Source organism: Lissotriton vulgaris, chromosome 7 (genome assembly GCF_964263255.1).
Source record: "Lissotriton vulgaris chromosome 7, aLisVul1.2, whole genome shotgun sequence".
NCBI lineage: Eukaryota > Metazoa > Chordata > Amphibia > Caudata > Salamandridae > Lissotriton > Lissotriton vulgaris.
This window is the reverse complement of record NC_141695.1, coordinates 851,630,207-851,654,594: the sequence shown is the minus strand read 5'-3', so window position 1 is coordinate 851,654,594 and position 24,388 is coordinate 851,630,207. Positions and strand designations below refer to the sequence as shown.

Sequence of the window (24,388 nt, the reverse complement as noted above, 5' to 3'; positions counted from 1 at the left end):
GGTTCAGTAGCTGGGACCGGGCCCCGGGCTTGAGCTCCGTCCGTCCGGCCCCGGGGTGCGTGAGTCTCCCATCCTGCAAGCCATCAGAGGGTCCGGGCGCTGGGGACGGGGCTCCACCGGGGCCCGGGGAGGCTCTCCCCGGCCTGGCTAGGGTTACGGAAGCTTGGACCGGGCCCTGGGAGCAGGTGTGGCTGGCTTCATCCACTACGCTGTCAGAGCGTGGTTTTCTGCCCACCCCTACTATTTTCTAATGTTTAATGCAACAACATTGGATGAAAACTGGAAGCTGTTCTCTTTCGCCAACAACCACAAGTTCATCACAAATCTAATCTCTTAGCATATTCCCTACAGGTTTCTAAAAGTTTGTTTTCAGCACAGTCCTGAAATGTAATCCTCTATCAACCACAATGCTCACTTTCGGCTCTAAATACCCACTGTGCAGATTTTACCTCAACTTCAACCAGGTAGTTAACATGAACAACATAGCTTTAATAATGGCCAAGCTATGAGCATTTTCATGAATAATGAGGCAGGAAAGAAAGATTCAACGGCTAGGTCTGTTCAGTTTGATCAGATTTAATGTTATGATGAACAGAACATTCTGTGTACAGGTGAAAACATTTTAACAATTCATATTTTGTATTATTTTCATTAAAAAAAAAAAGAAAATCAGATGAAAGAAGGGAACTGGATGATTAACAGCTGCAGAGCCTCAGTATTACTCTGCTCTGGCCTCTGAGCTCCAACTCTGGAATCATGATTGGTAATTGAAGGTCAGCATTATGGGCAGAAAATACACTTTTTGGATACCCCTCTCCATTTCATGCATTCTTCATTAGATTTCGTGAATACAATCTTTAATGCCCAAGCTTTTTTCTAATAATATTTATATATATATTTCTGTATGCACATATATATATATATATGGAGAGACCAAGTTCATTGAGAGAAGGCCACGTCCACCACAGCTGTATTTACACAGAAAGTCGGCAAAATTTGTATAAAATCTAAAATCCTGCGGCTCCGAGGGACGAGGATAGGTCTCTACAAACACATTTTAAAATAAAATATTAATTGTTTTATCATTGCATTTTTGAAAACATCAAAAAGTGAAGTGATAGAATTTTTCTTCAAGTTTTACAGGGCTCAGAAGGGAAGAAATGAAGTGAATTAACATGTTTCAGCCCTTTAGAGAAACACCTACATTCATCCAAAAACCAAGAAGGAACATCCCCTCTTAAAATGCAAATTGTGCTTCCCACTCTGATTTTACATTGCTCCTTATGCTTTCCTTTGAATCCTCAAATATAATATTGACTAAAAGAACATTCCACTCCCCCACAACATCTGAACTCTGTAGAGGGTAAGTTAACCCCGGCTGACAAGAGTGGCCTGAATGCGCTGATGCTGCTAAGAACTCTACAAAATCAGTCTGGAATCACTCGATCAGCCCACTCATCCCTGAATGTAGAATGTGGAAAAAGACCAGGGCCAGAAACTATGTTCAATATGACGTGAGCAGAAACACTTCTGCTCAGAGAAAAGCACAAAACTGTAGTAACATTGTGTGGATCACAAGGGACAAAAATATAGATTCTTATTAAAAAAAACAAAAAACAGGTTAATGCAGATGCATTAAGAGCTGGCCCTGCGGTTTCAGAAACAGGAATGAATGTGCCGGTCATGGACTGGAAAAAAGTCTTTAAAACGAACTAAAGCCCACCCAGACTCCTGACTAAATAACCCAAGAGTCCAATCACGTGAGGGCATGTGTGCGCCCAGGCCAGGTGCCTAGAGCTGGGCAAAGCAGGGAAAATACCCAGTATCAGCACACCATACAGTTTCAAAATAGCCTTTTTGGTTCTTAGTACAAAAGTCTTTAAATTGATTATGGGAAAGTGAGACAGAAAAAGAGTAGGGGGGATGAGTATTTCCACTACTCTTCCCGTCAGAATCTCCCACTTAAGCCTTCTGTGCAGCTAAATCTCCTACAGTCTTTGTCAAATGAGGCCCCAGTCTATTTGAAGTTGGCAAAGTTTGCGAAGGCATCCTGTTTGGGCTGCATGGTACCAGGGCTTAGGGCCACGCTGTGAATGCCCATCCCAGCACTTGGCATCCCCATAGACACATTTACTCCCATCATTCCTGGATTCATCATTGGAGCGGCTCCCACAGAGGGCATGCCTATTGTTCCCGTCACCATGTTGGGCATGCCCATTCCCATTGTTCCCATGGGCATGGTTGAAGCCATTAGGGGGCTGGTTGCCACAGGTCTTCCAGGAATCATGGCAGGTGAGGCAGTCAAGTTAAGTCCTGCAAAGTTCTGCGTCATTAAACCCACTGGTTGTTGAACATCTGTTGAGCAAAGAAGAAAAACTTAGTCTATCGAAAAACAAGAAGCTTCCATGTATGAAACTAAAAAACTGTTTGTACATTTCACCAATGGTTTGCGCATTATGGATACTTTAATTGTTGCTACTTGTGCAATTACCACTTCTATAGCATTAAGTGAACCCATTTCTTCATTTACAGTACTTTTTTTTTTAATTAGTTGCCTGCAGTCTATAGGAGGTAATGCAGTACACAGTCATTCGGCTATTGCTCCACCAGGAATAATTTGCAGCAAATAGTTGGGAGGCACTGTATCTGCAGGGAATAATAAGTTAGCATCATGGCACACATCAAGTTCCACAGCACAATCAGTGGGAAATTACCACACGTCATAGAGCTTCAAATCACACAAGAGAAGTCCATGCCAAGACAGATGTTCCACTCACCCTATAACTTGGCAAATATCTCAGGACATCTCGCTCGGATATAAACAGCCTTCTCAGCAACCAGACCCTTTAAAATCTGGTATCTGAATCGCTGGGTGTCATCAATGGAACCCCCCCCCCAAATAACCCTTATTTGTGATATTTCCATTAGCTCTAATTTTTGGAAGCCATTTTAATGTCACAGGTCTTTAAGTAATGATATTTCCCACACCAGTGTCCTCAATGGTAAGACTTCTGGCTGCCCTATCTTACTTGTATTAGTCTTTCACAATTTAATTATGATATTCATTCCCCAAGTACTCCTTTAGGCTTCCCTAGGTGGCAGGTTTGTCAAGTGCTATGGAAGGTTCTGGTACTGGAGAAGATGCCTATTCATTCTGCACCAAGGTATATTTTCTCAATCTAGGGGTGCTATCCTCATTACAATCGCCCCTCAATGTTGTCAATGATTTCCTGGAGAGCCACTACCACAAAACAATGTACAGAGGACTGAATATATTAAACCTGGCATGTTTGTAGGAAATAAGAACCAGGGGACGGGAAACATTTTAACTAAGGCTTCGCAGTGCCATAGACAAAGGGGTAGATTTACGCAGTGTGCCACATCTTTGAAACGGGACAAGGCCTGGAAAAGGTTAGGATTCAAAACTGCATCTTTAACTCTGGATATAGAAATTCCCCGATATTTAAAGACCGTCCGGGATACCTGGAAATGGCAATCAAAATAGGATAGAAGTGTCTAGCCCATGAGGGAAAATAAGGTTGCCTTTGTCAAATTTATTCCAAATCCAGAGTACTGTCAATAGGTCTGGACAACGTGCCTTGGTCATCGGGACCAATACAGTACAACACATAAGAGTATGCCCTACGCACAAAGGAACATTCAGGATCTCAGAGTCCCGCATCAAAACACCTAGCCTGGAGGGAGCATCCCTGGAGAATTCCTCTATTTAAAATGAGATGCCATAACTCCATTAAGTCTCACTTTAGCCAGTACACTCTGCCTATAAGTATACTTTCCAAAACAGCAAACATGAATGGCTATTCAGCAGATCTAAACATCTTTTCTGCATATAAGAGCAGCCGGTTCTTTTAGTCCATATGTTTATTGCAAGCAACATGAAGCTGACTTGGGTTTAGATCTTGTTGCAATAAACCCCAACTGGTCCAGATGGACCAAGTCACCAATCACAGCTTCAAGTGGGTTAGCCAAAACTTCGGCTAGGCTCACTGTTTAACAAGGAAATACGAAACAAAGAAATAAAACCGCTGCACTCCTATTTAATAAGAACAGTGTGGATAAGTTGAGTACACAATTGCTCGTAAGTGTGCTCAAGGAGGTCACCTCCTGTCCAGTGAGACGCGAATCAAATAAGCTGCAGTGAACCTTACGTGTGAAAGGGTATTAGCTTGAGCACACCTGTAGGCAAAATCAATTGCCGCAGCAACTGATTTTGCCTACAGGCGTGCTCAAGCTAATACCCTTACACCTATAAGGTTCACTGCAACAAGGAAATACGCCTGTAAGAAGCACATTACTCTGTTGGATATTCTGGTTTATGACTCATGACTAATGTAGTGGAGCAGAGGCTCACTGAGAGACAACCAACATCTTTTGCGGCTACAAACATGCGGATTGGATGCTTTAGCAGTCCATCTAACTTTCTTTTATAGAGCTCTGGCGGGAAGCCCTGTGGTCTTTCTGATCTAACGCTGGGCTATAGCCGTCAACACCTCCTATGTAAACTAATCTAAATCAAGGGATGTCCTAACCTATAGATCCAATTTCGTAATGCGTATAGACAAAGATCTCTTGCATGGCTCTGGACATGGTGCACCTTCCCCTCAGCAAGCTGTATTGTCTATTACCCCAACCCCAACACATGAAAAACATGAACATGCACAAAGTTGTCCATGAATGTGCGCAAACCTGGTAACAAGAGAGTGACTACTGTTATATCTTTTCGTTTTATGACCGACAGTGGTGACAGTGATTATTATTACAGGTTAGACCTTTTCACCTGTTTACCGCTAGGGAGAATGGCTCACACGCCTCTCCTGTGTTCTTAAATTGTCTTCCAGTCCCCTACAACAGGATCTTTCACTCGTCCATGGGGGACATGGATGTTGCACGTGTGAATATATCTGCAATGGTGGAACAAGTGTGTTGAGTGTTGCTTGTGGGCATGGCCACATTGCATTCCAGTTTGAAATGACAAGAAAATAAGTGGTAGCTAAGATGAAGGGTTAGAGGGAGAGCATAGACAGTCAAAAACTCTTCCTGATATTCCAGGGAGGTATTCTCCATTGCCTTCAGCGAGTTTAAATCAGGAGTAAGTACACTGCAAGTATGTTGCACTCCCTTTACATCAGGAGTCATTTATTTCACAGGTAAGTACATTTACAAAAGATTGAATGACTGAAACCATATATTTTCACATGGCTAAATATGTTAAAAATAGTTAATTCATTGAGTGTGGTCTGCTTGTATTGATCATCTACTTCATTAAACTCCACCTGTAGCTTTGGAGATACTATGGCTCCTAGTACGGTCTGGCTGTCGTCTTCGGTTCTGCTCTCATTTGCATTGATAAGGATCCTAACCCCCTTTGAAGGATTTATCGAAGTCTTTTATTCTTCAATATGCTGGCATTTCGGTTGTGAGTCTTTTTCGTTTCGACTTGAGTGCCTGTTGATTGGATTAGAGGTACTGTGAAGGATTCCTTTTTGGAGCTGAAAGGTAATTTTCCTTCAACCCTGAGTCCTTTCCCTCAATCCTGATCCCCTTTCAGAGTCAAGTTATGATAAGAAGGTTTGTCTCCTCCTATGTTGTGCTTGCACCCAATGTGGCGCCTATTATTTACCCTTTCCTTCGACTGCGGTGTGCTTCAGCTGCGAGGATTTTTTCAGGGTTTTCGAGTCCAAAACCTATAGCTCTTTACCACTGAGACTCTACAGGTATATTTTATTACAATGTTTAAGTGTCTTATTGGGGAATTCTTTCTTTTGCAGATCAACATATGCGGTTTCCTCTATGTCAAACTGCTGATCTTCCGAGGCCTCTTCAGGCTTCATGACGACCTGCTCGTCATACAATAGTCCTAGGTCTTTAAGACAGCCTTGCTTGGACTACAGCATGACGTGATGTGCTCACCTCTGTTTCTCCTAGACTTTGTGTGGCCTGGGAACAATGCCTTGCATGCCTCTACCCCCTCAGACCTATAGTTTTTGGGCAAGCACAAATGACAAACCTCATATTTGTCATTTTCTCAACAGCAAAATAAAGAATCTGTGTTATTCACAGTGTTGTTTTCCTCTTTAAAAATCATCTGTTGTGTTTTGTAATAAGTCTGTTATGATAAATGTTGCCATAACTTTGTTTGATGGATTGTGCAGAGCTTAATATTTTGTCTTGCCAAACAGGTTTTTCTTTTATTAACTTTATGGACAAAACAGAACTCATGTAAATATAAGGCATTTCCGCTGGTCCGCAGCTGTTAAAAATAAGAACTGTATACTGACCCAGTTTGCCTGGTTAGTCAACCACCACGGTCAGCAAACCACATTTTAAAATTGTATCTATGATGACTCACATACCAGAGAGACGGGCTATAATTGCATTTTATTTTATATAGGTTGTCTCTTTAATTTCCACTGTCCTGATGAAGACCCACACGCGGAGGTTTAAAATTACCCTCATCGCTTAAGTTGGGTCGAAACGTCGACGCCTCATTCCATGGCCTGAAATATATCATACATGTCAGGACCAATTGTTGCTCTTACCACGCCCTCTAAGCAGCACGGAACATATCACTCAGTAAGTGCACAACCTGTGACATAATTATGGATATTAAAAGTACAGGAGAAATTGCAGTTGGCAGTGTGGAACGTAGGTGAGGGCAGTGTGAGACCTGACCCCCTTTATAAGAGAGGAATTAGGGGAATCTCAGAGACCGTAGTACACAGGAACCTGGCAAAGTTGTACCCCATAAGTGATATACCAATCTTTCTGTAAACTGTTCCTTTTGGGGTACTAATATCCCTAGTAATTGATTACTTCTGAAACCTTTTATGTACATTATTGAGCGGTGTGATTTATAGTAAAATACCTTAAAAAAATAAAATTAAAAGGAAAAGCACTTAGGGGACATTCTCCAGCCTCAAGCAACTGGTCACCAACTCCACACAGAAAGCAGGCCACACGCTGGACCCCCATCTTCACATCCAGCAAAAGAATCCGATACAGCCACAGCACGGAACTCACCTGGTTGGACCACTCCATCATACACTTCAACTTGCTATACACCCCACCCCCCGTACAACCCCCAACCACACCACTCTCTGCTGGGCTAAGGTTATTCAGCACTATCAACGCCCTCAGCATCACACAGCCCAACAGATCAACAACAATCTCACCACCATCCTTAACGCCTCCACCACCACAGCCACCTTTCCTGATGCCTGGAAACATGCAGAGGTTAGACACCCTCCTCAAGAAATCCCCTGCAGACCCCAGTGAGCTCCAGAACTACCATCCCCTCTCAATACTCTCTTTTCCCGCTAAAGTTCTGGAGAAGACCATAAACCTCCAACTCGCCAAACACCTGGGAAGAAACAACCTGCTGGACCCCTCAAAATCAGGTCTCAGAGTCTATTACAGCACTGAGACAGCCCTCATCGCCGTAACAGACATCTGCATCCTGCTTGACAGAAGAGAATCAGGCGCCCTGGTCCTGCTCGACCCCTCTGCAGCCTTCGACACGATCTCCCACCACACATTCATTGATAACTGCTCCAGATCGGAATCACAGACAATGCACTCTGATGGATGGCATCCTTTCTCACGAGTAGCACCCAGAGAACCCGTCCACCCGGCCTTCACCTCACAACCCAAGTATACCATCTGCGGCGTCCATCAGTGCTCATTACTCAGCTCAACCCACTTCAACATCTACACAACACCTCTTGTAGACTTCATTAGATCCCGCAACATCATCTCCTTCACCGATGATACCAAACTCATCCTCTCGCTCTCAGCCGACCCATCTCAACGAAGACCAACTTCCATAACTGTATGAAGAACATCGCAGCCTGGGTGAAGAAATGCCAGAAACTCAACATGGACAAAACTGAAGTCCTAGTCTTTGGCAGACACACTGCACTTTGTAACAACTCCTGGTGCCATCGGAACCATGACCCAACCCCGCTCCTACAGACCATGCCCGCAACCGTGGCATCATCCTGGACAGCGAACTCTCCATGAAACTTCAGATCAACAGCATCTCCTCAGTCGGTTTCCACACTCTCTGCAAAGTCTTCAAGTGACTCCCCTTCAGCATGAGGAAAACAGTAGTACATGCCCTTATCACAAGCTGGCTGGACTACGGCAAATCACTCTATGCAGGCGCCACCACCAAATCCATGAAGAGATTTCAGTGTATCCAGAACACTGCAGCCAGTCTGATCCTCAACCTATCCAAGAGGACCCACATCACCCAGCACCTGAAAGACCTCCACTGGCTCTCTATCCAGAAGAGATGCCAATTCAAGCTTCTGACCTACGACTGCAAAGTTATCCACTACCAGTGACCCATTTACATGCACCACTGCCTGAATTTCCACTGACCCCCAACCCCCCCCCCCCCCCCCCCCACCCCCAGTAACCTCTGCTCATCTCGCACAGATACCATGCATCCTCTGCTGCAGATTCTGAGGACGCTCCTTCTTCCACCTTGCTGTCAAAGCCTCATTTGATTGCTTGTTGAGTCGGTAAATTCTAACGCCACATAACATTATTGCATAAGCTTTGCATTGTTTGACACCACTGTCCTGAGAGTCAGTTCTAAAATGGTGTACTAGGTGATATGTTAGGGTTTAATAATAGGGTTAGGCCAGAGGACACCAGCTTGAATTTGCAGCCCTGTTAGTCCAGTGTTAAAGGGGAGAACTTGGTGATTAGTTTTGGGTCCAATTATAAGTCCCTGGACATCAGTGGTTGAGAGGGCTGGTTGATACAATCTGAAGACAATAATCCATGACTGCCACGGTTCTTGAAAAAGTTCCCTTGCACTCTGCCCTTCTTCAAGGAGAAAAAGATGCTTACCTTTGCTAACGCTTTTTCCAGTGGATACCCTAATTGCAGATTCCTCACCCTGTAAATATCCCATGGCACCAGATTCGAACTGTGCAGCTCAGTTGCTTCGCCCACCCCAGAAAGGACGCCGGAGCCAAATATATGCGCCACCCTTGTCTGTGGAATGGCTCAACCCAGAAAATCCTGTAGGACTGAACTGGCAAAGTGCCCTTTCAGCCAGACCTGGCTATGAAGGCAGTAGTGTTTCGTGAGCCTATGGATTGACACCCAAAATGCAGCCTGAGAGATGTCCAGAAAGGATACTCTGCATGCCAAGGGAGTGCTCGCAGCCATGGCAGTGGTCAAATGTCCCTCACGCTGCTTAGAGGCCATTGCATAGTATATCTTTAAACAAAAGACTTTCCACGCTGATATGGCCCTTTTCTGCACTGTTTTACCCTTCTTTGCCCCAATGAACCCCATGTAGAGATAATCACACATTTGATGGTCTTTGGTACGATTGAAGTAAAATCCCAAAGCTATTTTGATGCTTAAGTAGTGGAGTCTCGCCTCCTCTGCTGAGGAGTGAAGCGGAGCAAATAATGCCAGAAGGGTGATGGATTATCCAACATGAACGTCTGCACAACTTATAGCAAAAACGACTCTAGTCCGCAATACTGCTTTGTCTGGAAAAATGGTGGTGTACGGTGGGTGAATGGACAGAGTTTGTAGATAAGTTGAGGTTTTAGCTATGAAGAAGACTGTTGTGAGAGTCAGACAGAGAGGACAGCTGTGTATTGGTACAAATGGAGTACGCATTAAGAAAGTGAGGACTACATTATGGCTTCACTGTGGCATTACAAAAGGTTTGGGTGCGAACATATGGTAATTTCAAGAGGGAAAGTTTGTCTGGTAAACATAAAAAGGCCGAAAATGTCAACAAGTAACTTTAACTGTGCCAACGGCAAGTCCTTGCTGGGCTAAAGATAGCACATAAAGCAAACCATTCAACAATTTTTCTTGTAATGGGTCTGTGTAGCAGATATTCAACCAGGCCACAAGCATGTCTCAGTGTCTAGATGAAACAGATTTTATAGATGGACACGTAGTCGCTGGAATGACACGCCCTACTTCAAGTGGAAGATTGAAGGCATTCAACTGGCGCAGCTCAATCTCCATGTAAAGAGGTGTAGATTGTGCAGGCACAGGTGCATGATCCTACCCTGCTGCTGCGACCGAAGATCCTCCCTAAGTGGCAGCCTAATCGGAGGACAGATGCTCATGATCAGATGTTGCGGGTACCACTCGCCCCCAATCCGGAGCTATGAGGATGGCTTGGGCCCAGTCATTCCCAATTTTCTTCAGGGCCCTGGGCAGGAGAGGCAGCAGTAGGAAGACCAACATGAATACCATACTCCATTTAAGTGGCGTGCATCTCCGAGAAAGAGCTTTCTTGGGAACTACAACTTTCAGAAGGTGTTGACCATGCATGTTCTCGGCGGAGATAAAGAGATCTAGCTAGGGCTCACCATGATGGAAGTCGCCTCGTTCCACCAGGTGGCATTCGTGATCCATTAGGTGCTGCAGACAGAGTTCATCCACCCTGGTGTGTAAAGATCCTGCCAGATGGTTCAAGAACAGTGAGAGGAACAAGGCCTCCTTCTGGCACAGGACCGATGACCCCACTCTGCCCTGGTTGTTGCTGTCTGAGCGTCTGCATCAGCCTCCCTTTGATGGACAGCAGGAAAGCATCTTATGTCAAGCCAATGGTTTGCAACTCCAACAGATTGATATGAGAATGGTCTTCGATCTCCACAGCTTCCAGATGACCTCCCCAATCCAAACAGTGACTCGTACGTCACCACCATCAACTCTGGGTAGGGTAGGGAGAAAGGTCTGCCGTTAGTCCAGTTGCAGTAAACCATGCCATGACTCCAGGTCTTTGCAGTCTCCCCAGAAACCCCAATGGAATCAAACAGGTTCCTGAAGTTATGAGTCCTCTGAGACTTCAGATACCTCTGCAAGTCCGCGTGCGTCATCTGGCATAGTCCACTTGCAGGATGCAGGCGGGCAAGAAGTCTCAAGCCCATTCTTATCAAGACCCAGGACCAAAGTTTAAACATTGGTATCAAATGTCTTAGACTTCTTGATCAGGAGCGAAGCCTCGAAACTGCGCTGTATTCTAAATTGCTCCAATGAACAAAAGCCTCTGCAAATGATTCAGATGGGACTTCAGCACATTGATCGAGAATCCCAAAAAGGAGGTTCACCATTGTCTGAGATAGTTTACAACTGTGATGAGCAAGCATTCAACAGCCATTTGTCAAGGTAGGAGAATGGTATTGCTAACCTCTGAAGAGGTGCCTCAACCACCACCATCAATTTCATGACTGTATGAGGGGCACTGGTAAGGCCTATGAGGGGCACTGGTAAAGCCTAAGAGGAGCACGAAAAAACTGAAAATGCTCCAGGCCCAACTTGAAGCGCAGGATGGGAATGTGAAAAAAACACATACTGCAGGCAGGTGCCACCATTCTGGCTTATGGATCCAGGGAAGATGGGACTTAGGCCAATGCAAACATCTTGAATGTGTTCTTTTTCAGGAAGTTAAGAGGGTAACAGTCTGAAATAGGTTAGAGACCCCAGTTCTTCAGCGCCAGAAAACAAAGAGTACCATCCAGTTCCTATTTCTGATGTCTACCCTCTCCATGTTTCTTTGTCCAAAGCAGCCTCAACTTCCTTTTCCCAGTCATCAGAGCTGCTTGGATGTAGGTGGAATATGTAGTGGGTCTGAAAGGAATGGTAGGGCGTAACCTTGTTGGACTATCTGTAATTGAAGTGATGCGCTGACACTGATGGAGGTTATACACTACCCTGCCTCCAACAGGAGGGCCATGTGCACCAAGGGCAGCATAAATTGGTTTGGTTGAGGTAGGTGAGAGTTAAGGGGCACAAGGGAACTGAGGACTTTGTTGCTCTCGAGAGCCTGGATGTCGTCAGCGAGATTACCAACTGGCCTCGAAAGGACAAGGGAAGGGGCAGGGAGAGATGATATGTTGCTGAGCAGTTGGACCTTAGTATTATTATTGCACCAGGCCCCTTCTGAAGCCTCAAAAGGGGAAAATATGTTAGGGATACTGCCACACAAACACAAAGGCAGAGTGCGTGCACAGTGGCCCTGCTTTCCTTGACGTGCTCTAGGGCAGAGTCTGGCTTATGAAGAGGTAGGGTAGTATCAAATGGCACATCCTTTAGTGATGGTTGAATATTACCTGAGAAGCTTGTGCATCTCTATCACATATGGTGCCAAAGCATTACACCAGTACCCTGCCCAAGCAGTCAGTGGTGTCCAACCCAGAGCAGATGTACTTCCATGCGTTTTGACCATCTTGGATAATCTGCAAAAGGTTGGCACGGAATTCTTTAGGGACAGTCAGCAAGATCTTGCTGATCATATCCCAGAGAGCATGAGAGCATCATCCCAGGAGGCAACTGGCATTTACTGACCGGATGGGGAGCCTGGTTGAGGAGAACATCCTATTCCCAAGTGCCTCTATCAGCTTTGATACCCTACAGAGAGGCTTAGTATGGAACAATTTAAGGTTGAGTCTACTTGTTGAATTTGAATTTAAAACATTTGTAAAGCGCAGCGTTCACCCTACGGTTTCCTGACGCTATAGTGGTAGGTCCAGCAACTGAGGGCGGAGGGAGCCTGGAGCAGGGACGGAGGGACAAGTTACAAGGAGAAGGCCTGTTTGAACAAAAACGTTTTTAGATCTTTGCGGAAGGAAGAATAGTGTGCGGCAAATCGTAGGTGGTCGGGGAGGGAGTTCCAAAAGGTGGGAGCCAAAGTTGAAAAATTGTTGGCACCCGAAACACTAGGTTTTCAGCCATAGGATGTTGCATCAATGAGAGGATCTCCAGGGACAGTCCTTTGTCTTCTGGCAACCCGTCTGTTGACTGACGGGCAAGAGCAAGGCTTGGTACAAGTACACATCAGTGTGCCATCAAGGCTTCATTAAAAGGGAGAAATGGTTATTTGTAAGTCTGCACAGGTTGCAGGGAATTAGTCTTTACTTCGACAGAAGTTGGAGGTCTAAAACTTCAGTCAGTCACATCAACACAGCAAAAGAAGCAACTTTTTCTATGAAAAGTCAAGGGGAAGAGTTCATCCCAGTATCTTTTAACAACTGTAAATTGCACCACCCAATCCAAATGTCCACAAAACCAAAATAATTTTACGAATGCCCATTAGGAGTTGGTAATCTTCAGATTTCTTTATTCTTTATTTTATTTGAGACTGAGCACCAAGCAGCCAACGCGTTTGGTTCTTATAGAAGAACTTCGTCAGGGCGTTTATATTGTTATTGCCAATTTTGAACCCAAGAAAATCATCAGGCTGGTTCAACTAAGAACTTTCCATTCGGCGTCGCCTTTCTTTTTGTAAATACAAGTGAAAACATAGTGGCTTCTATGCCTATTGTGCTGGATTGCCGGATAATTATTCAGATCTGGCGGCAATATAATATTAAATGACTGTTGTGCCGGCAATGTGGAATATCAAGCAGCAGGATATGTGATTATTCGAACGCTATCTGGGGAAGTTTGTAACATACCGGCATCATAAAGGTCCATAATAATATTGTCCTCATCATAATAATGTGGTGCATCATCATCATGTTGACTATGCGCTGATTCTGGAGAAAAACCAATGTGTAGGGCTTTAGGTAAAGGCAGAATCTATCAAAGTCAGAATTAGGTTAGTCTGGTTGTGCCAAATGGCTGTGGAGAGCCTGACTTCAGCCGTATCTGGTCAAAGACAATAGTTCTCCCTCTGGTGCAAGCGTCGATGCACGAGGGTCACTGAATATCATGCTGTCGTATTCGAAGTTGAATTAGGCGTCAGCCCAGAAACAGAGGAGAACCTGCACCAGAATCAAGAGGCATTGAAGGCGTCAAGAATGGATCCAACCATGGCAGCCTGCCTGTAGGCCCCAAGAATCCTTGGGGCCCAAAGGTACTCCAGATGGAGCTGGAAGGGTGCAGAAGATGCGCCACATGCACTCCTTGAAGGCCTTAACTTGGTGCAATGTTGCAGATGGACCTGGGATTTTGGGTTGAATCAGGATAAACTGTGGATTAGTTATAGGTAGGAGACCGGGACAGAGATCGGGAGGCACCCTGACGTACTATAAACTACTGAGAAGATTGATTGGAAGAGCAGAGTCACGCTTTGATTTCTTAAATTTCTCTTTCAATGATTTGGACTGGTCTATCATCGTTGAGTGTGAAGAGAACCCTTCCCGGGAATGTCCTTGAAAACAGGAATAGGTCGGTGTCCTCCAATTGGATCGGGACCAGACCTTTTGCTTCTTCCGACTGGGTTTGGCGATGTAAAGCTTAGCTTCCTGGTCCTGAATTGCATTAGGATTCATCCAGGCACAGTCCTCACAAGACCTAGAGTCATGCACTCCAGACAATTCTGTTGGGCATCTGTCACAGACATTTGTTTGTGACATTCCCTATAAAGATTAGGCCATGTAGTCTTCAAAGGGGAACATAATATGTACCACACTGAAATAGAAGTTTGAAAAAACAATTTCAAGAGGGAGTGAGCTGCAGATCTGCCACTGACAGTGCAGAAATAAAGGAACTAGCGTCAGCATGCAGGGGTGGTGGGTATGTGTGGTTACGGCTTCGCTTTATGTGCAGTCCGAAGCAGACATAAAACCACACTTAGGCACCTATGGGCACAATGGAGAAATGCTCTAGATCTAGTTTGGCCCCATCAGGGATTTACTGAGTAATATGCAGGACTCCAGGGCACCTCTACAACAATCAGTTCTGTGGCTGTAGATCTCAACTTCCTGCAAGCAGATTTTAACAAAATTTTAGCATGGGTTAAGGTGATTGAGAAGGTGTCTATCAACCTCAGAAATGACAATTTAGTCAAGATGCTGTTTGCAGACTTCAGTTCTACCTCCCCACAACTATCAACCAAACAGAGGATACCCGGGTTAACCACATATGAATTATTTAAATATCTAATAGAGCTGATGGCCATAGTGTCGGACTCTGTCTAAGAATTGATCCTTCTTTAATGCCCGAAATTTGATGTCCCTTTTCGTTAAAGAGGGCGCACAAGATTCCTGTACTACCCTCTGAGGCAAAGTGCTCCACCTTGCACAGATATTCAACTACTGAGACGTAAACGCTATCCTACAGGCTTCAAGGAAACATGGTCTACTCCTTATGGACACTTCAGTCATTTATTGCTACAGACCTTTCTGGTTCCAGACCCAGCTCTGTCTCTTCTCAACCTTCTCCTCAGCCTAGGGAAGGTGGCCAGTATATTTAAGGAGATCATAGTGGTACCCATCTGTAGGAAAGTGGCTCAATATATACTGGACCAAAGCAAGGTTCAGTGTGTATAGAGTCCCCAGTCCCCAGCGATTTGGCAGAGGCTAAAGTTTGATAGAACCTTACTCTCTAAAGTGGTAGCTTGGTCGAGCAGTAAGGCAGTATCAGAGGACAGTGTAAAGCATTTGTTGTACACACTCAGTCGGCAAATGGTCTCACACACTCAAAAACTGAACTCTAGGCCAATTGTTTTGTATCAAAAGATATAGTTGTCCTATTTTTAGAACCAACAAGGTATCAAAATATACTTTCTCAGGATGAGTTACTTTAGTTAAATACTTTTCAAATAGGCAATAGACTTTTTGAATGCAATAGTTACAGTTTGGTGCAATAGGCAACAATTTCAAACACAATGCAACATTGAGCTCAATAGGAATTTCTAGTTAAATGCAATTTGTTACTTTGTAGATTACTTTTCTAACCACAGGACTGGATCATAGATTCATTCCCGGGACATGAGCTGTAAACAGTTAGGCAAAAGCGTTTAGGTTACAGTAGTGATTTTTAAGGAATATTATGGTATTTTAAAAGGTGAGACTTGAAAACTTTTTCAGTTGAAATTACTAATGTTATCCTATGGAAGGAAATTCACTTTGCAGGTAAAGCATGTTCACGTTACTTTTGTAATCCAGTACTGGATTCCTGGGTTCAGCACTGGGACCTCTATCTAAAACAGGTACGTAATTATATTTTGGTACCCGGCACAATTTTTAGAGAATATTTGTAAGTTTTCAAAAATCAACACTTTGAAACTTTTTCAGCAAAAAGCAGGCAGATATCCTATGGAAGGAAAAGTAAGTTACAGGTAAGTACGTTTAGAATTACTTTTCAGGATCAGTACTGGGCTAAAAAATGCAGCCCTGAGGGCTCTCCTGATAACAGGTGAGTAAATCAGAATTCGTAGTTCGACTGATTTTAGATGAATATTTTAAGTTTCAAAAATCGATACTTAGAAACTTTTTCAGCAAAAAGCAGGCAATGATATCCTATGGAAGGAAATGCAAGTTACTGGTAAGTACGGTTAGAATTACTTTTCAGTGTCAGTACTGGGCTCAAAGATGCAGCACTGAGGTCTCTCCTGATAGCAGGGGAGTTAATCGGAATTCTTAGTTCGGCTGATGTAAGAGAATATTTTAAGGTTCCAAAACTCCACACTTTGAAGAATTTTCAAGTGAAACCAGTCAATGTTCGCCTATGGAAGAAAAGTGAGTTATTAGCTTTTAGGTAAGTACTCGACTGGCAGAGTTAAGGTTCTGGGCATAGACTCGGGTCTCCCAGGGTCAGGTAGGTACAGTTGGTACACCCTCAGCGGAATAGGGGCAGCCGGGTGCAGAGGTAGGTAGGCCCAATGTTATTTAATGAGAGGCAGGGGGCCTTCGGTTGGTGGCTGCTAGGTAGCAGGCCACACGGCTGTGGGAGCTGGGCTCCAGGTCACTTGCTCAGGGCAAATGGGGAAGTAGGGTAGGACAAAGGTTGCACCGCCAGGGGCACATTAGGGCAGCTGGGTGCAGGGTGCTTTTGAGCAGTCAGGTGGTCAATGTTATTCAATGGAGATCTTGAAAAGGGAACAAAGGATGCAGGCTCGGGGACGGTGGATCCTCTGGAGCGACCAACACTTCGAGGGGTAAGTTGGGATCTTGAAGGGTAGGTAGGTACCCCGGAGTTGGGCACAGGAGGCCGGGTGCAGGGGTGTCTTTGGACGTCGGGAAATCTTACCCTCTGCTGGTCGCGGTAGGAGGGGTCCCTGGTTCTGAGTCTGCAGGCGTCGTCTGGGTCGTCGAGGAGGGTCCTTGGGCAGTGGATTCCAGGTCAAAATCGCTGGGGGGACGTCCTCAGGGTCTTTACCCACTTAGGCACAGGCCGGGCTCGGTGGGTGCAGAGTGGGCTAAATTTGCGGTTCCTGGCTGGCACCAGGGGTATTGCTGTTTGAGCAGAGCCACTGCTTGTGGGAGTCCCAGTCTCTGAGAGGGTCAAGGCAGACAGGTCCTCCGGGGTTCTTGAGGTTGCTGTCCGCAGGATACACCGAGATTTAGCAGGAGAAGGTTCAAGGATCAACAGGCCTGTAGGGCTGGGGCCAAGTCAGTTGGTTTTGTCCTCTTGTTAGCAGCTGCATGGCAGGTCTTCTTCTTGGTCTTCTTTCTTGTTTCAAAATCGGGTTCTATGGAAGGAAGGTTCAGGGTGCCCCTAAATACTCCATTTAGGGGCGTTACAGGTAGGGTAAGAGCAGGGACCAATCTTGGGTTAGTACAGCCCCTATCCTGCTCCTCTCCTGTGGGAGGGTGCAGGTGCCTATCTCTGATTGGGCAGGGCCCCCCATCCTCAAGATGGCCGGAGCCCGGAGTTGTGCTTCACCTCGCCTCTCCCACCTGAGGGGTGGAGTTGGCACAGGCTGGCACACCCTCTTTCCTCACGTAGGGTTTCCCGCCAGTCTTCCTCCCAGAGTGGGGGTCAGAACTGGTGGGGGCTAGTTGCTGAGTATAGCAAGTGGTCTGGAGAAGCTCACAAAGGGGGTATGCCTTTGAAGCTTCTCCCTGCCCATCTTGGGGAGGTGACCTAGCACCTCGCCCAGGATGTGCATTGTTGCAGGCCCAGGAGAGTGGGGGGGCTCTCCAACCAGGGGTCCAGCAACATGTCTGCTGTGTGGCAGCCTCTCAGACAAGACGTGGATTGTAGGTTAGGTTTCAGGGGGCATCTCTAAGATGCCCTTTGTAGTGCATTTTGCATTAAATCCCACACTGGCATCAGTGTGGGTTTAATGTGCTGAGAAGTTTGATATCAAACTTGTCAGTCTTTAGTGTAGCCATTATGGTGCTGTGGAGTTCGTAATGACAACCTCCCAGCACCATATACTCTTAATGGCATCACTGCACTTAGTGCCCAGGAATGGCCCTGGGTACTGTAGGGGCACAGGGCTCATGCACCTGTACTTGCATAGGGCACCCATCTAGAGGGTGACTGATGTATGCCAGGGCAGTGGGTTTGTGGGCATGGCACACAGGGATGTGTGCCATGTCGACTCTTTGTTTAGGTCTGCACCAGGACACTCAGTCTGCAAAGGCAGGGTGGGTGTGTCAGGGTGCAGGGTCCTTAAGGGTGGCACAATAAGTGCTGCAGCCCTTAGGGGTCTTCTCTGGTCACAATGCCCTGGGTACTATTTACCAGGGGCTGACATGTGGCCAGAGATGCCAATTGGGTTTTAGCTTCAATACAGTTTTAGGGAAGGAACACAGGCCCTGGGCACCTGATTGGCAGGAGCCCAGGGCACAATCAGTCAAAGCACATCAGCAATTCAGCAAAAAGTGGGGGCATATCATGCAAGAAAGATGGCACTTTCTCACACCCTCCAGAAGAAAGCTGGCGCAGACCAACTCACATTAAAAAACCCATCGCCCCTAATCAAAAAAAAAAAAAAAAAGAAAAAAAAAAACCCATTGCCCCTAATCCCTGCTACCTTTTCTGGCAAAAGCTTTGGAAGCACATGTAGCACGAAACCTCTGCTCCATTTAGAGGAGTCCAAATTCCTAGACCCATGCAAGGCAGGTTTTCGCCCAGCCCATTCCACAGAAGCAGGCATACTCTGTCATAGATGACGTGCAGAGAATGTGACAGTCTCGTCACTCAGGCTCTGGTTCCTCTGTCGGCCGCCTTCGACACAGTGGACCAAAACCTAATGGCGGAACTCGTTGAGGCAACAGGGTTGTGGGGCTTGGCACATGATTACATTACCTTCTACCTAAAGGACTGTTCACAGTCTGTCCGTTTGATCCCGGGTCACCTCATCTTAAGTCTCCCTAGACTGCGGAATACCCCCAAGGCTCCTCTCTTCCCTCAACCCCCATCTCTTCAATTTATATATACATCCTTTAGTTAACTCATTGAAAAACAGAGGTTGTGCTATATACAATTACGCGGATCATATGCAAATCCTGTTCAGGAGTGACAGCTCTCCCGAATCGATGGAAACCTTCCAATCCACAATGCTCTTTGTACGTGGCTGGATGAATAGTAACCAGGTGAAACAAAATTCAGATAAAACCAAAATTATCACAAAAATAAAGACAGACTATTGGATGCCATCCTTCCGCGCTGCGCCTCGCCTCGCCTCACCTCACCTCACCCCTGCCCCTCCTCCCAGTTGGCAGCTCCCCAAAATGTCAGGAAAAAACCTTGGGGTGCTCATTGATGACAAACTCTCCAATTGGGGCAGTGATCTCTTCATGTTTCTTTCTGGCCCGCAGAATCTGAAAAATTGCCAAAAGTCTTACCCTGAAGCTCTCACTCAAGTTATTATTGCCCTAGTTCTCTCTAGAATGGATTACATAAATTCACTAGCTGTTGGTTTACCTAAATGCCTCATTCACAGGGTCCAAATGGTCCAGAACCGACCACCCAGGAGTGTCATAACACCCCACTGATGAAAAACCTCCACTGGCTACCTGTGGGGCACAGGTCCATCTTTAAGTCCAGATATAATGTCTTTAAAGCACTCAATGACAAATCCCTGCATTCATTTCCTCAAGTATCAGTACTTCCGTCCCCCTTGAGATTAGAACAGCCCCATGTTACTTGATATTTAGGAAACTCCTAAAAAAAAAGCGGTTATTTAGACAGGCATTTGAATAACATCCTGCCCAACAGTAACATCCAGCATCATGTGCTCAGCGCCAAGAAACCGTCTGGTGAACGCGCGTTATACACATTCCAGTTACATTACAATGCAAGTATAAATGCATCTGTCTAATGAGGATCAGGTATATAATGATAGAAGGATGCTACCAGTCAGAAAAAATAGTTAATTTAGAAAAAAAATCACTAAATTTCATGTTATGATATTACCGGCTATTTAGTTGTAAAGTTTATTATCAACGATACTGCTTAAAGAGATGGGACTTGACAGGTGTACACTGTTGACAAGATAACTGTATTAAAACTAAAAAAGGACTGTCCCTCACCAATACAGAGTCGTGTTTCGCTTGAAACCCACAGCTGAAGGCTACTGGAGTGTGTGGACACATGAATATATGCAGTCCGTGATTACATGGAGGGACAGGATCACTGTTTCCAAGTCCCAGAGGCATGCTGGATAAGGACATTGGGCATCTGGGAGCCAGGGAAGGAGAGTTGTTTCAGCTGCAACATTGTGCTTTCAACAAAACTGCAATTCGTTCTGTGTACATTTAAAATCCAGCACTCACTACGAGATGTAATGGGACCAATGCCAAACACTTACCCAGTTGGCCAGGACTGTTGCCTGCTGGGAACTGTAGTCTACCGATGTGGGCTGCAGTGCTGATTGGACTACCAACTCGGCCCATCAGGATTGCCACCAATGAGAGAACGACTAAAGCCGTTTTAAAGCGGAATGGAGAAAGACGGTTTTCAAAAAGGCATACCGGCCGAAACGAGTTATGCCACTGCAAAACACGTCTTTCCTGGCATCCTATTGTATCCCTCTGATTACTTCCAGACGAAGAGATCGTGTGATATATATATATCTCAGAACAAGTCTGCATCCCTTCCAATGTTGAAAAGAGGAAAGCACGCAGGTCTCCAGTTATAGAAGTGTTTATTACAGACCACCAACCCCTCCAACAGACGTGTTTCGCCTCCGGCTTCGTCAGTGTTGGTGTGCGTAAAAGAAAACGACCATTTTATTTCCTGCATTCTCACAGGTGACCAGTGAATGAATGAATGAATGCCACTATGGCCGCCATCTAACAACATGTTTCAACTAGGTCATTTCTTTACATAAAATGATCGCTAAAAAAGTACAAGTGCTAATGTAAAAAACTTTTTTTAAATATTCGAAAACGATTTCATTATGCGGAGAAAGAAAGAAAATACATTATTTCATTCCTGTCGACAAGTTAGAAATATGTGCTAATGATCTTAATCCTATGATTGTAATTCATAATGCTATACCATGCACACAAAAGAGGCGTTAGATGACACAGGTATATATATCATTCGCAACGGGAAATATATCTTGGTGTCTCGGTGCTTGTCAACAGATCATTCTCCACCAGATATCTAGCCCTGTATGGGCTTGCTCAACTGTATTTCCGCCCAGTGTTTGCCTATCCATCTATGTGTATTTATACCAAAGAGAAATATGATTGAACACTTAATATGTGTATAGTTACTTTAGGAGAGGTGGGAAGATGTTTCTCTAAATTTCCTAGTTTTATTCCGTTACATAGCTTTCAGTCCCTCCTTAAATGTACATTTTCTCCTATCTGTGCTAGCATCCCGATTTTCTATGTGTCCTGAAGCCCATTCAAAGGTGAATCCATAATTCTTCGTCATTATTGAGCCCTGTTGGCCGTTTGCTCTGCAAATCAATGATGTATTTTGATTCTAGCACCCTTAGAGCTTTGACACGATCACCTCCTCTTTCCTTCCTGTCTACTTGATCAAGACAAAAAAATGTAAGGAGGTCCCTATCACTGTTGTGATGTGTCTCAAAATGACGAGCCACGGGATATGTCTTGTCCCGAATTGTTATGGCACGCATGTGCTCTAATATGCGTTTCTTTGTGGGTGAATAGTACTTCCGATGTACCTCTTGGAGCAGGGACACTCCAAGCAGTATATTGTGAAGTCTGAATAGCAGTTGAGGAATTTCAGACATTTCTCGTGGGACCTGGTTCGTTAGGTTTTCCCTCATACTTGAATCCTTTCTTACTGTGTTTACAGGCCTTGCAACGAAGGAGTGGGTAGAAGCCTTTTATGGTTTTCATCGTTGTTGTTTGACTCTCAAAGTGGCTTCGTACAAGGTGATCGCCTAGTGATTAACAACGTCTTTATGTTATCGACGGATGTGCTGTTAAGATCTTTTTCAAGGTGGCATCTGTTTGTAAGATGTGCCAATTTTTGTTAAACACATGTACTAATTCCCCTGATCTAATGTTGAAATTAGTAATCATATGTGTAGGTCCCTCGGTTTCCTGTTTTACTTTGTCCACCAGTAGATCTTTCCTGTGTATCGTTTCTACTCTGTCAGCAGCTTCAGTGAGTATTGTTTTTGAATAGCCTCTTTCTTGAAATCTTATTGAGGCCTCATCCTTGGCTCTTCTGAAATCCTCCCCGCTTGAGCAATTGCGCTACAGCCGGAGTAGTTCTCCAAGGGTATATTTCGTATCAAACTTTTAGGATGGTGACTAGCTGCATGTAGCACAGCATTTCCCGCTGTGGGTTTTCTATATAGTCGAGTTAGTAGGGTTTTACCTGACACAGACTTCTTTGTCCAAATAGTTCACCGAAGTAACGCTTATATTGCTAGTGAATCTCAAATTGAGCTCATTGTCGTTTAGCGCGGCAACGTACTCCTCAGCAGAGGCTCGGTCACCACACCAAAAGACAAAGATCGTCAATATACCTTGCCCAAATCATGATCTTGTCCAACCAGCCCTCGATGGCCTCGCCCCAGGCCACGTGCTTCTCCCACCAGCCCACAAATAAGTTCGCGTAACTGGGGGCGAAGCACGTGCCCATGGCCGACCCACGTGTGTCTGTACAGAGTCCCTGAAAATAGGAAATTTTATTTTAAAGGCAGAATTCTATCATTGTTAAGAGCATGCGGTTGTGCTGATGGTATTTTAGTGGTTTGCTGCTTAGGAACCAAATGACTGCTGAAATGCCATCCTTGTGGCCTATGCTAGTGTATAAATTGGCTACATCCAAGGTTATCAGAAGCATGTCTGACTCCCAAGTGATGTTGTCAATTAGTCTTAGGAAGTCGTGGGTGTCTCTCACATAGGAAGACAAATCCTTTACAAATGGAGCTAAAAATGTGCCAATAAATCTGGATGTATTCTCCAGGAGGCTGCAGATCGACGAGAATATTGGCCTCCCTGGGGATTTCTTTAGTCTTTATTTGCCTTCGGGAGGTGGTAGAAGGTGGGGATCACTAGTCTCTCACAACTTAGATATTCAAGTTAATTTATTAGGCATTCCCTCATCCCACCACCCTTCCAACAAGTTCTCATACTTTAGGATGCATTTCACATAGTCTATTCTTGATACAATTTCATAGCAGTCCCTGTTCGTTAACTGTCTCATTGCCTTCATTGTATTTTTCTTTGTTGAACACCACCACATTTCCCCCCTTGTCCGAGGGTTTTATTTCAATGTTTGCGTCAGATTTGAGGGATTTGATGGCCTCCCATTCTTTCCTAGTCATGTTCGAATTCTTTACATCCATTTCAGTTATATTTAGTGCCAGTTTCTGTAGGTCCATTAGGACAGCATCATTAAATACATCCACTGCATCATGAGGAGTTTGAGGTAGGACCCTCGATTTTTTCTTCAAGTTGCTTGGGTCTCTTTGTTCTACTCCTGCTGCTCGCAAGCCCTCAATAGAATTTGGACTGTCCTGTGCATCAGCCAGTGCTTGTGCTGTCATTAGGGTCTCAAAATCATTCTCTTAAATCATTTTGCTCATTATTCCCTCCTTCTCCAGTTATAAGTACACTTGTAGGATGTAGTGCGAAGATTTTCTGGAGTATGAGCTTTCGAACACATTGAATAAGTCTATTCTCGTCTGGACTAGATCGAATTTAGCCATGGGGCAAAATGTCAAACCTTTCTTAAGCACTTTTTCCTCATCAGGTGTTAATTTCCTATCGGAAAGATTGATGATCGTTTTATCATTGTCTACCAACGCCCCCTCCTGTCTTTGCTGCGGGTGACCATTGGGGTAGTTGCCATTGCATTTCCCTCTTCGGCCTCTCCTCGTATTGCACTTCTTTTTTTGTTTGGCTCCGATTTCGAGGGGAGGTGAGTTTTCTGCAGTGGATGCTGCTGCGTTTCTTTCATCACCTGGTACTCGACTAAAAAAGGAATGGGTGTCTTGTTCCTTCCATCTAGTTCTCTGCTTGTCGCTGGTTTCTCCTCCGAGGCCTCTGCCTCTGATTCGGAGGAGTCTCTATTTGCAGTGTTCTGGGTCCCTTGCGCCATCCTCCTTCTCGTGGCATCAAATTTCCGTGCAAATGTCAGGATTCGTCCAGTCCAATAGTCCTGCTCATCTCTCTGGAATTTGGTTCGTTTTCTTTTCCTAATTCCAGATTCATATTTTTAAGCCGCTTCATCATTGTGTTGCGTAAGTCTTCGTTTGTCT

The 24,388-nt window shown here is 44.9% G+C and overlaps 1 protein-coding gene across 1 annotated transcript in view; it reads right to left on the bottom strand.

The window, feature by feature from the left end:
* Positions 1-560: 560 nt before the first annotated feature.
* Positions 561-24,388, bottom strand: part of CLINT1 (clathrin interactor 1) — a 656,796-nt gene continuing 632,968 nt past the window's right edge. The window contains exon 12 of the mRNA XM_086931221.1: positions 561-2,355. Coding sequence (XP_086787347.1) covers positions 2,018-2,355 — 338 coding nt within the window. The 3' untranslated portion in view covers positions 561-2,017. The remainder of the gene's footprint in view (positions 2,356-24,388) is intronic.